At 35.6% G+C, this 11,912-nt stretch overlaps 1 protein-coding gene across 2 annotated transcripts; it reads right to left on the bottom strand.

The window, feature by feature from the left end:
- LOC112754990 (alpha-mannosidase At3g26720) lies at positions 1-10,190 on the bottom strand. 2 transcript variants are annotated; one of them, XM_025802836.3, is made up of 29 exons: positions 9,698-10,190; positions 9,540-9,623; positions 9,321-9,409; positions 8,910-9,084; positions 8,647-8,766; positions 8,483-8,566; positions 8,317-8,388; positions 7,245-7,358; positions 7,014-7,114; positions 6,338-6,431; positions 6,061-6,228; positions 5,898-5,987; positions 5,393-5,458; positions 5,217-5,273; positions 4,760-4,979; positions 4,523-4,662; positions 4,283-4,351; positions 3,743-3,802; positions 3,563-3,634; positions 3,350-3,397; positions 3,115-3,234; positions 2,397-2,462; positions 1,884-1,996; positions 1,670-1,754; positions 1,268-1,378; positions 1,092-1,187; positions 931-978; positions 436-504; positions 1-369 (listed from the first exon to the last, which is right to left on the bottom strand). In XM_025802836.3, the coding sequence occupies exons 1-29, from the start codon at positions 9,902-9,904 to the stop codon at positions 133-135; spliced, it is 3,075 nt and encodes a 1,024-aa protein (XP_025658621.1). In that variant the 5' UTR covers positions 9,905-10,190; the 3' UTR covers positions 1-132. The 2 variants fall into 2 exon arrangements, with proteins under 2 accessions (XP_025658621.1, XP_025658623.1); XM_025802838.3 differs by having other exon boundaries at positions 8,910-9,097; positions 9,698-10,119.
- Between the last annotated feature and the right edge of the window lie 1,722 nt (positions 10,191-11,912).

The following is an 11,912-nucleotide window of genomic DNA, read 5'->3' as shown; positions in this document are numbered from 1 at the left end:
TAGAAAATTCGGGATGAGTCTCGCACTCCAATACTCTATGTTATGACGCAAGGGTTTGTGTCAATTCAGTGTAAAAGTCAAATGAGTACAATTGTTCAAATGATGCAACTCTACAAGAAAACAACCCTCTTATTACGTTGCCGCTTGATTTTCTGCTTCAGGAACCGTTTGAAGGGAAGCAAATTCAATAAAAAATGTCCTAATTTCCATTGGAGCAAGTTCAACCACCAACTTTTCAGGATCAACAGGCCCTCCCCTCACCACCTTAGTTTCTTTAGTGGAGCCTTCTACTTTCCATGCTAACCTCTTCTTTTCCATTTCAGCTCTTTCTTGATTAGCAGACAAACTCATCTCGGTCACTTTCCTTATCTGAAGATGTCGTCAACTCGTTAGAACAAAAATTAGAGAGTAGCTTGTAGTAGTTATAAATCTTACCTTCTTGTTAGGAAACAGCTTTAACAATTCCACGCTTGCCATTGCTGAATAATCTTTGTCCTCCTCAATCTATTCATGGAACAAATACCAAGACAACATAAATTAGAAATATAAGTAGTTTTGCGCACTCATTTTCTGAGACATCGGGCCAATGTCGAATGGGACAGGCACCTCATTCAATGGTAGAACAGTGTGTATTAATGTACAGGATTCAAGTGAGTACAGATAATTATTAGAAAGTATATTGTATATGATGTTTGAATTATAACAAGTTATTCCAAGTAAAATTACAAAATTCCTTCAGTGACTAAACTAACTGCTGCAGTTGCATTGACAAACTGTCATTAATCTTAACAAGCATTTCCGTATGTAAAATATATTCCATGTTTTTGATAGAAATGCATGCATGCTTGCATTAGTTTTGTTGAAAAGCTTAACTCTACAAGAGAGAACCAAAGGACTACAGATAAGTAAATCAGTAAAATAATAAAAAACCTCGTAAAGGTGAGCCAATCTTAGAAGTATTTTTCCACTGTAAAGTTCCTGCAAAGTCCACAAAAATAATAAAATCACATCGGCGAAAAGACGGGACAACTAGAAAGCATTTTAGAGCTCCATCTTCTATTTTGCTATGTTCCCCAAATATAGTTGCATACCTGGAGTGTTAAAAGAGCAGTATTGTTTGGGAAACTGTATGAAGAATCTATGCCAGAAAACGTTGATGATTGAAAATTTGACAAATTATCCCCATCCTGCAAGAATAGTGGAAAACTTTTATGATGAAGGACCCCATACTACTACTCGTATTTATTTATTCCCCCTTATGTTTTACCTGTTCTGTGAATGCCAACAACAGTGGTGAATATAATTCCTGGCCAACTGTTCGACGCCACTTAGCACCTTCACCTATAGGATCAATTTTAAGGTACAGTTTTCCTTGAATCTGGAAATATCACATAAACAGGCATTAGTAGAATATAATTGCAATTTTTCATTTTATGTAGTATCTTTAATGCATCTTGCAGACACTTCAGGAACCCTGGGCAATAAAATGCTCTGTTTGAGAATATCAAAGAAAAGAAGGAAGAGAAAAGAGGAGGAGGGGGGGGAAGAATAGTTGCACCTAGCAAGGCTGCTTTGCGAGAACCAGAAAGGTTACCCTCATAGACATGAAATAACCAGAAATCATTAAGCAAGTATTAGTACATAGGCTCTTTGGTACGATATACTTAACGGTTAAACCTTCACAGCTACCAGCAATGCAAACTGTTTCATTGAGTGCCTCACCAACGCCTCTTGTATCGTCATGGATAAGCCTCCTGGAAAAATGAAAAGGAAAATCATATGAAAAAGAAACAGCAATAATTATGTCACTTATAAATCTATAGAGTAAAGTTGTAGCAAATAGAACTTAATATCAATAGAGATTGACAAGGAACAAAACAAACCTGTGGAGCATGAGCTCTACTTGACCGTCTACCAAGCTTGAAACCCCAACTGAACGGTCCACCAACACTGAGAGTTCTGTGTTGCTATCTTGCACATATATTCCTAAGTTAACCTTAGACAATGGTGGTAACGCACAATATTTTTTCATTAATATCCATTTAATGAGGGGAAAGACAGAATCAAATATGATAGAGATAATAACATCTTTCTAAAACATGGCAATAGGCTTAATCGTAGGAATAGCAAAACATTGCTTCATGTTACAACTGAAACACAATTTAAATATATAAAAGTGAAAAGATTAGATCAGCCTTGGAAAAAAATAGATTTACAGGGGGGAAGGAAAGACGTGAAGCAGCTAGTCTACAAAATCGTTATATACACACAAAAAGTGCGAAATTATTGAATATAAACATAGAATAGTGGAGGGATCATGAGTCTTCACTTAAAAACACTGAATATAAACAGAGAATAGTGGAAAGATCATGAGTCTTCACTTAAATTAAACACACCGGATAATAGTTTCCAGCTATGGGTTGGTTCACTTGTAGATCCCAGTCTGTCCGGAAATCTCGAATCTGCAAAATAATTTTACTTGTTTTATCCCACAAGATTGATACAACTACATAGACAAATCAATGCATTGAACTTTTTGAACGACCAATATTCAATGAATTCTTTTAGACAATCTTAACTCATACTATTTTCGACATGATCCAATCTTCCACAAGAGACTAAGACTTTATTGTCTTTTTTACACATCAACACAAATCACCTATCAAGTTTCCATCATTTACTCCTCAAGAAAATTAACTCCAACACTTATTATTCATTTTAAATATTATTTTTCTTGTATGTACACTCATCAACCTTGGAACTCCCATCTTCACAACCTAGTTTTTAGTCCTGCTGGCAATTTTGTGCCCAACATAAATAACATAGATATTGCTGGCATTATTGGCATCATGAGAATTTTCCTTTGAGTTTGATAGCCACTTTCTATTGAAAAATATGACCAGTTTCTCCATGTCATCCACACAGAACCCTATGTTTGGCATCCCCATTAATCACCCATCATTTTATTGAACTCAAGGTCTTTCTATTAATTATTTTACCTTTGTCTTCCACATAAATCCCATATAAACATGCAAATTAGAGTGGTTTAATGTGATATCAAGGTAATAAAAAATATTTAATATTTATTACAAAAAGAGAGTAAAACAAACACACCCTTTTAATGAAGTCACGTCCATTGGAATCTGTGTAGAATGTTTTGTTGGTCTTCATTGAGGTTGTAAACTGGGTAATAAGTTCTTTCCCAATGTTATCATCCACAGGTATAGGCCCAACCTACATATGCATAAACAGATTTTAGATGCAAATTCTGCACTACTTCTGTGCCATATAAAAGGAAATATATATATATTTGTTACTCAGCAATCAGAATACAGGGGAACTAACATACTGTGAACTCAACTTCAGCATGTTCCTTTCCCTTGAATATCCTTGTAATCTGTAAAAAGAAGAAAGAATAATGCTTAAGTTCCACACAAAAATAGATAATCACAAGAAACACAACTTTCATTTTACTGAAATTTGCGGGTCCTGTGGATGCCATGGGAAGGGAGTAGCGATGAGAACACTTGAGGAAATTATGGTTATTTTAACCATAATTTACCTGAGATATCCATGGATTGAGCTGCTGATGAACTTCATCCAGCACTGGACCACTTAAAACAGTAAAAGATTCCTTAACACGAACAAACATACAGAATTAGCATCTTGAATTGTTCTCTGGATTGATCACAAACTAAACTATTGCCAACTGTTTAAAATTGAAGAATGAAAAGTTTGAAACCTGGCGATCAGATCTAATTGGAAATGATCCATTTGGGCGGAATACATATGCCCCAGAAGCCTTCAATATGAGAAAAAAAGTTGGTAATCCCAAAGAAATATTTTAGTTAGTTTTATTTAAGAATAATATGGATGGACTGAAGCAAGTAAGAAATGGTATGATCATAGTGCTATCTAGCATAAAGCAAAAAAAGAAATAAAAATGTAATTCCTCCATCCAAAAATTTAAAAAGTTGTTCATACTAACAATATGATTGAAGTCTACAAAAATTAATGCATAAAATAATTGTGTTCAAGGAAGACTTGCGGTGGCTCCAATGACAATTAGGAGAGTGAATAAGATGAAGGATAATCCTTTAGCTAGAGAAAAGGGAGTTCTAAAAAAAACTCTGGAAGAAATTATCAAAAGTTATTTAAATATAAATGGGTTTAAACCCAGATGTGATCTGTGATAGCGAACTATGACATTGTTAGATCCAGACAGACGCCTGGCATAGTTGTTGTTGATGTATGTAGAAAATTATGTATACACACAACTTACCTGAGGATCTTTATCTGTTCCATCATTTCCAGAATAATAACTGTATGTTTGTTCAACAGATGCTTTAACCTTCAGCCAAAACCAAGACAGAATATAAAACATCAGCATAACTAACTTTATGCCATAACGAAAATTGAATTTGTAAGCCACTTATTCAGATTACATCTTATCTTGATCTTAGAATGCACTAAAAAATCTGCAAGCATATAAAAACCTAAGAGATGCATACTGAGGACTCACAAGATTTCTACTGTTAACATAATGAGTAAGCTTTCTTTCATCTGCAGAATAAAGCAGCTTCAAATTCCCTTGTCCAACTTCTATGCTGGTATTTGTACTTCTTTCTGATTTGTGCACCTTGGATATGGTTGAACGATTACCTTCGCCATTTAGTGAATTGCTCTCAGTTCCACTTATCGGTACATAGAAGCATAGAGTGGAAGATAAGAAGTTAGAAACAGAAGCAACATCTCTTACCTGTCTGTCTAGGCTTGGAGACTATGTATGTGCTGAAACCAAGGGGAGGTACAGACACTGGAAATGCAAGCCAGTACTTTGGTTCTGAACCAGGAGATTTTCCTACATACGCTTTGACATAGTATTTTCTTAGGATTGAAGTGGCATTGGATAGTGGGAGAATTTGAGACTCAACTTCATTCCCAGCAGAATCTTTGACAGAAATGTCTGTGGTGGAAACCTGCAGCAAGTATGTTTTGTCATCAGTCATTAAAGAATGGATTTAGCAACAATGGATGAACTTCAAGACTAAAGGATGCTTTAATCTCTTAGAAGAAAATGAACAATGATTACCGAGAAACAGGAGTGCGGCATTAACACTAGATTCAGAAGCGATGATGGCACGTTATCTTTATAGAACATAGTGTTACATATGCTAACGGAAAAAAAAAAAAAAAAATTCATTCTAAGCACTTACAGGAATTCGAATTACTTCCTCCCTCTTCCAAGCAAGTGGGTTATAAACAACAATCACCTACAAAAGGCCACAACATTAAGAGAAATATTATATTGAAGAGGTTCATATCTGCTCATAACTTTGAGTGATGTAACTCTTGCTTTTAATGGTTGACTGATGTACATTATTATACTTACCAAGCTTTTTCCATTGCTCAACGTAGCTTCTGATGAAGGACAGTAACTTATATTGAGTAGAGGACACTGCAGCCAGATTCACATGACAGCTTTAACATAAATCCATAATATTACAAAGTGTTCTCAGATGACTAGATTTACAGACTCTAACATCACATAGTTTAGCAAGCCTTTAACTAAAAATAAACTAGAAAAGTGATCACGTAACAGATCTTAATAGCCTTAACTATACAGTAATTCAGTCAAACATAGAACAAATGAGACTTTATCTTCTTAGAATGGTTCATGCAGCTAAACTATCTTTTCCCTAGGGAGTTGGGTGGTTTCAGAATGCATGAATTCATGTTGCATATATGTGGCTTGCAGAAAAAAAAAAATCTAATAACTAATTTTAGTTTTTAATTTCCTGTCAAGTCAGACTAGAAGTAACATATTAGAAGCTAATTTATGATGAAACCATCGATTGAAAACATAAGAAACTTATTCTGTGTCCAGAGTGCATTGCCTGTTGTAAGTCCGACACTGGCTTCACCTGTTGCGAACTTAACTTTTGGTTTACCAAGAAAGCAAGGGCAGATGCGACCACCACTTCTGCCTGAAAATCAAGAGACAGTGGTCCATTTAATTTTATGTTATTGCCAACCAAACAGAAAATCATCAATATGCACCTCCTTATAGCCCAATGACAGTCGCAGTGCATAATCAGCAGCAACATGTTGTCTCTCTGTGCCACTAACTGCATCATGATGCTGAGCAATTGATAAAGCTTCTGCTAGTGAATTAGTATTTGGTCCAGATGCATTCCTCCCTTTGAAAAATTCTAATTGCCTTGCTGCCTAAATGTCAACAAGAAAGTAACAGATGTTCTAAGAAGGAAGTATGGGAGAGCTCACAAGGATGACAACAAACTAACTTACAGGTAGAAAAACGAGCATAAGATTTTACCTGATAGTAACCACTCATCACTCTCACATAACCCTTTAAAGCTGGCCTACTTGTAAAATAGCCAGTCCAATATGCATTCGGTTTATCTGCATATCTGAAATTATGTACCTTGAATTAAAACTGATCTCTTTCAACAATGTATAGAAATCTTAGGAGGAAAAGAAAGGATGGGAAGTGACAGAATGGTAGCGGTGATGAACTGCCTTCCTCCTGTTTGCAGGTTAAAGTAGGAGAAACGACTGTTTATTACGTTATTTGAATTAAAAATACTTCCCTTCTCCTCATGAAAAGTCTTGTGATAGAAATTCGTAATAGAGACTTTAAAACGGAGAAAATGTCTGTATTATTGACACCCCTTGTGTTGAAATCAGTGTGAAATCAGCTAAGAAGAAAAGAATACAGTACTCATTCACAGAGAATCTCAATCCCACCTTTCCCCTCCCATCCTCTCACTTTTAGACAGCTCAGTAAGTTATTTATGTTGATCAAGGGACGAATGGGACTAATTTCATTTCCTTGCAGCACCTGATTTGCATTCTCTCTTGCTCCTATATATATATTGGTGATTCTCAGTTGGTCTCTACCATCTTTCAAACAAAGCTTTCGATCATTTTCCCTTCCTCCTTCTTAACTCACATCAAAACATAAATCTAAAACAAATATAAGAAAAACTTACGGGAAGAAATCATCAACTTTAAGAGGCCATTGCTCATTTGCTGCATATTTTGAATCAGTGTAGATAGATGGTGTTGAATATAATGCATTGACACGCCCATCCTGAGTGTATGACACAAAAAGAAAGCATAGATTTTAACTCAAAAGTGGTAAAATCAGTATCTCCCGTCAAGTATGAAAAACAAAAAACTCCGACGTAACACTTTAGGCAACAATTGCAAAGGTAGAGCACCTGATTCACATAGTGAATAAACTTATCCATCTGCCTGAACCATGAATCAGCATATTGATACCGGAAGTCTGTCCCCATTGCCCACATAATGTGATTGGTTCTGGTCACATTAGCCTAGATATGGACAAAGGCAATTCAGTTTGTAACTTCCATAGGATCCTATTACGCTTCAAACAACATAAAACCAAAGTAAATATATGATATAAAAGTAAAAATCTAGTCTCGTCAACCAGTGCATCATTAGGCCTTTTTTAGGCCTCATTTCGAATGATGTGGGCTTTGGTGCTAAACATCCTGTAAAAATCTACAAATGCATCAATGTTGAAAAGTTTGATTAAAAGCTGATGAAATAATGGTAATATAATACATTTAACTTACAAATTTTTTTTATTTATTAAAGCAATCATAAACTATTGAGAACATACGGAAGTATATGCCTAAATCAGGAAAGTAAAACTGCTAGAATTAAGAGAAGCTGAAGTTTTCTTTTAGGTAGTTTACATCCATTGACAGTCTTAGCTGACTAGAAGCTCCTGTGACTCTCTTAAAGCAGAAGAAAGCCTTCTAAGAACTTTTCCAAAACATAGAAATTTTTCGCTTTTGCTGTCAAAAGCACAAAATCAAATGCAACTGCCTCCATGCCTTACTCTACCTCTAGTTTATTTTATTTTTTACCTTAGTACCATGTGCAGACTGCAGAGACAGATAAGAAACCTAAAATTACGGATTAATTTTTTTATGAGAGTATCTTAACACATAATTAAACCACTCAAAATGTCATAGTTTCTCCACTCAAGTGTTCAAGAATATTGTGAATAATAAAACGGGGAACTAACCATAAATTCTTCATTGATATATGAGATGATAATACTAGACCAAGAATCTTCTCTCAAAACATCAAATATAACACACTGGATCAAGCAATTAAAATATAACTTCTGTTCTTGTATGATTTAGAGAGAGAGAGAGAGAGAGAGATTAATCTGCGCCATGGAGAAGAAAAAGAAAAGACGTTGACATAACAAGAGAGAGAGAGAGAGAGAGGAGGGGGGATCAATGGTCAACGACTCACCTGATATATGGCTGCAGCTACAAAGTCATTGACCCTTTCTTGAACATTATAGTCAAACAGTTCAATGTCATCCTTCAATATAAATTTACTTGAATCTCAGATGAGGATACTAAAAAAGTATTCAACATATTCTTTCCATAAATTTTAAAGAATACAAGAAATTTACCTGAATAGGAGGGGAAACATCATTGATCTCAAACGTGAAGCCATCAGGAGGATCGTAATGCCTGGGAAATATCCCCGTAAATATCTGCAACGAAGTCACCTATGAAGGAACTGGAAAACTAAACCTTATATATCTAGACGGAAACAATATTGATAGGAACTAACTTGTGAAGAAGAACCAAGAGACCTAGAACCCTGCCAAATAACCTCAAGCATCTTCTCCTTCAATCGCTTGGCTCTATCCTGGTAATCAATTCTGGCAAAAAAGAGCGAATCGAATCCCAGCTGCAACATAGATATAATGAATAAAACTTGGACACTGTATGCAGCACTAATAGCACTTATCATATTCTAGTTCTAATCCACTGAAACTAGTTATTTTGACAAGTATACTAACTCTCCACATAACTGGATTATGATAAACATACCTCAGCGCCAAGCAAGTACGCCTGAACCGCAGAATGGCCAAAAGGATCGATCTGCCAGCCAACTCTTGGAGTCTTACCGAATTCATCTTTAATGAATTGATGCCCGAGAGTTGTCTGATCAATCAGGTCAATGTAATGCGGGGTGGCCTCATCATGCATGCACATGCCCCCATTTCTTCAAAAACAAACTCAGATATAAAGGGGAATATTGTTAATCAGATTCTGCTTCATAGACTTATGTTTGATCTACACAGATTATATGAATCAGAAAAACGAGAAAGACCTTTGACTACAAGTTACAAGGTACTCATTCAGATATTGCAACATCTAACTGATCAAAGTAAATCATAGGCAATAATTCAAAACAGTAACTACTAAGTAGCTTCAGGCAGAAGAAAATACGAGACTTACATGAATTCAAGCTGACCAGAGTCAACAAGCTCCTTCACTTTAATTTTCTTAGCTTTACTTTGCTGTCTCCACCATCGTTGGAAAAATGCCTACATAAAAAATTACAATCAAAATAGAAATTTCCCAGTCAAACACACCAATCACTCATTTCCTTTAAGAATTTTACCATCCAAAAAAAAAAAAAAACTCAGTGTCAGTATCAAATCAAAGTATTATCACCATCTCAACATAGATAAATTTGCGATTCTTGTCTTCCAAAAGCGCAGAGATCACAGAATCCAGCACGTTCTGCACACATGCACCCTGCCAAGTAGCAAGTGAGAAAGAAATTCTTGGAACCTCAAAGTCAAAAATAAAGAAAGAAAATTGAGACTAACACGAATGGAGTTGTTGGCGCCGACGTAGTACTGATCAACGGTCTTGAGCCAGCCAACATCGTCGTGGGAGTGAGGCACCAAGTGAACGTTTATTTGACCGTTGACGATCCTCTGCGTGGTGTTGTACTCTATGTACTCTGAGTGTGATTGCGCCACCCAAATCGCCGCCACTATAACGACGAGTAGCACCGTAGCAGCGCCCATCATCACTACTCAGTAGTCAGTAATCACTATATGTTGTTCAGTTCAAGTGATGATTGCAGTGAGAGAGAGAGTGTGTTTAGTATTGTACTATTGTTGTTGGCTGAAATAGGAAGCTTGCTTGGATTAAGTTGTGGAGTAGAAGGGAAGCACACAAGTGGGCCTATCCCGTACAAATTACTAATTAGATTATTAGATTTAAATAGTAGATACAGATACACAATTTTCCTCTTAGCTCGCTCTACGGATATATATATATATATATGAAAAAAGACAGAAAAGAAAATCAATCAGGAGTCCAGTTAACTGGCAGTCAACTAATTATAAAAACAGTCTACTATGAAAAAATTAATTAATTAATACAGATACATCTAACTTTAGCTAACTCTTCTTTGAAGTGCATCTCAATACTCATAAAAAAAAACATCCATAATATATAAAAGAAAATCTAAATTATATGAAAAAATTCAAATCGCATCCAAAAAATTTAAAATTATATTAAATTCATTCATTCTCAAAGAGTTGTGGACGTTTTTTTTCGTAAGAAAAATATTCGCATCCTAAATCTCAATATATTTTCTACTAAGAAATGAAAATATATTCAAATTATATCAAAAAATTATATTATATTAAAAAAATATTAACTTTACACGGAAAAAATATTCAAATCACATAAAAAAATCTAAATTACATTAAATTTATCTGAATAAAGTATTGTTTTTATCTCTTAACATTTCAGATAAGTCCTATTTGTGTTCTTAACATTTAAATCGGCCTATTTGTATCCTTAACGTTTGTAAAAGTGTTTCAATATTATCCTACCCTCAATTACACATCATGAGCTTTAGTTGGAGTTTTGAAATATCTCTTCTTGAAGTTAGAATACAAATGTCTGGGACAGAATTAATAATCCACTCCAGATAATAGCTCATCAAAAGTTGAAACTAATTCCTGCAACATTCACATAATTCACTTTTTTATGGATATAATTAAACCTGAACACAAACAGTGGGTATAATATTAAAATTGAACAATCCAAGCGAAACCTAATTGAGAATGAATATATCCAAGTGAGAAAAATTAAAAAATACAATCTGATTTGTTAGTATAATTGACGGTAAGATAATATTAAATCACTTTTATAAACGTTAGAGACACAAATAAGATTTATTTCAAACGTTGGGGACAAAAAAGATATTTTACTCAATTTATTTTCAAGGGATTGTGGATGCTTTTTTTAATTGGATGTTTCTTTCTTCGTAAAAGAAACATCCGCATTCTAAACTCCAATACATTTTCTACTAAGGGACGGAAAAATATCCATAATATACCAAAAAATATCCAAATTATATAAAAAAATATTCAAATTACATGAAAAAACACATCCAAATCACATAAAAAAAATCAAAATCACAACAGAAGAAGAAGAAGAAAAAGACATGGCGACGGAGGTAGGACGGCAACAGGAGGGAGGATGGGCCCATTGTAGCGTGATGGAAGAAAGGGAGCACAATCATGTCACTCGCGCCTTCTCCCCGCAACGACGACATGAACAACATGAAGGACCGCATGCACAGCTCGCGTGAGAATGGCGACGCAGCAACAACAGCTCGACTGGGGGGAGCGCGATGGTTGGGAATGGTTTCATCACCGAGGAGGGGGAGTGATCGCCAGTCGATGAAACGACAGCGCAATGGCATGTTGCTCTTGTTCGCGAGGAGTCATGTGTCAATGGTGGAGGTTGCAGCGGTTTGCAACGACCACTGGGAGTGCGTAAACTCTGGTCGGTGCTACGGTAGTGCAGTGGAGGCGCGACGAAGCGGCACGACATGTGGTTAGGAGCGACTGCGGGGCTTGAGAGAAAGCAATTAAGATTTGTGGGGAGGTTATTTGCCAAATTCTAATTATTCAAAACCTAATTAATTCTAAGAGGTAATGACCAATTCGGTACCCGAAAGATTCAAACGCTGACATTTTAGTACCCAACTATTGGTATTGACAAAAAGGTACATGA

This window comes from Arachis hypogaea, chromosome 16 (assembly GCF_003086295.3).
Source record: "Arachis hypogaea cultivar Tifrunner chromosome 16, arahy.Tifrunner.gnm2.J5K5, whole genome shotgun sequence".
Classification (NCBI taxonomy): Eukaryota; Viridiplantae; Streptophyta; class Magnoliopsida; order Fabales; family Fabaceae; genus Arachis; species Arachis hypogaea.
The sequence above is the reverse complement of the archived record's forward strand: the minus strand, read 5'-3'. Positions and strand labels throughout refer to the sequence as shown.

What these genes read in the sequence shown, in the direction of transcription:
- LOC112754990 (XM_025802836.3), bottom strand. Translation starts at nt 9,904, where the DNA reads ATGATGGGCGCTGCTACGGTGCTACTCGTCGTTATAGTGGCGGCGATT. An exon ending in TCAATCCATGGATATCTCAG is followed by an intron (nt 3,398 to 3,562) that starts GTAAATTATGGT and finishes TTCTTTTTACAG; the next exon opens with ATTACAAGGATATTCAAGGG. An exon ending in GTAGCTGTGAAGGTTTAACC is followed by an intron (nt 1,379 to 1,669) that starts GTTAAGTATATC and finishes TGATATTTCCAG; the next exon opens with ATTCAAGGAAAACTGTACCT.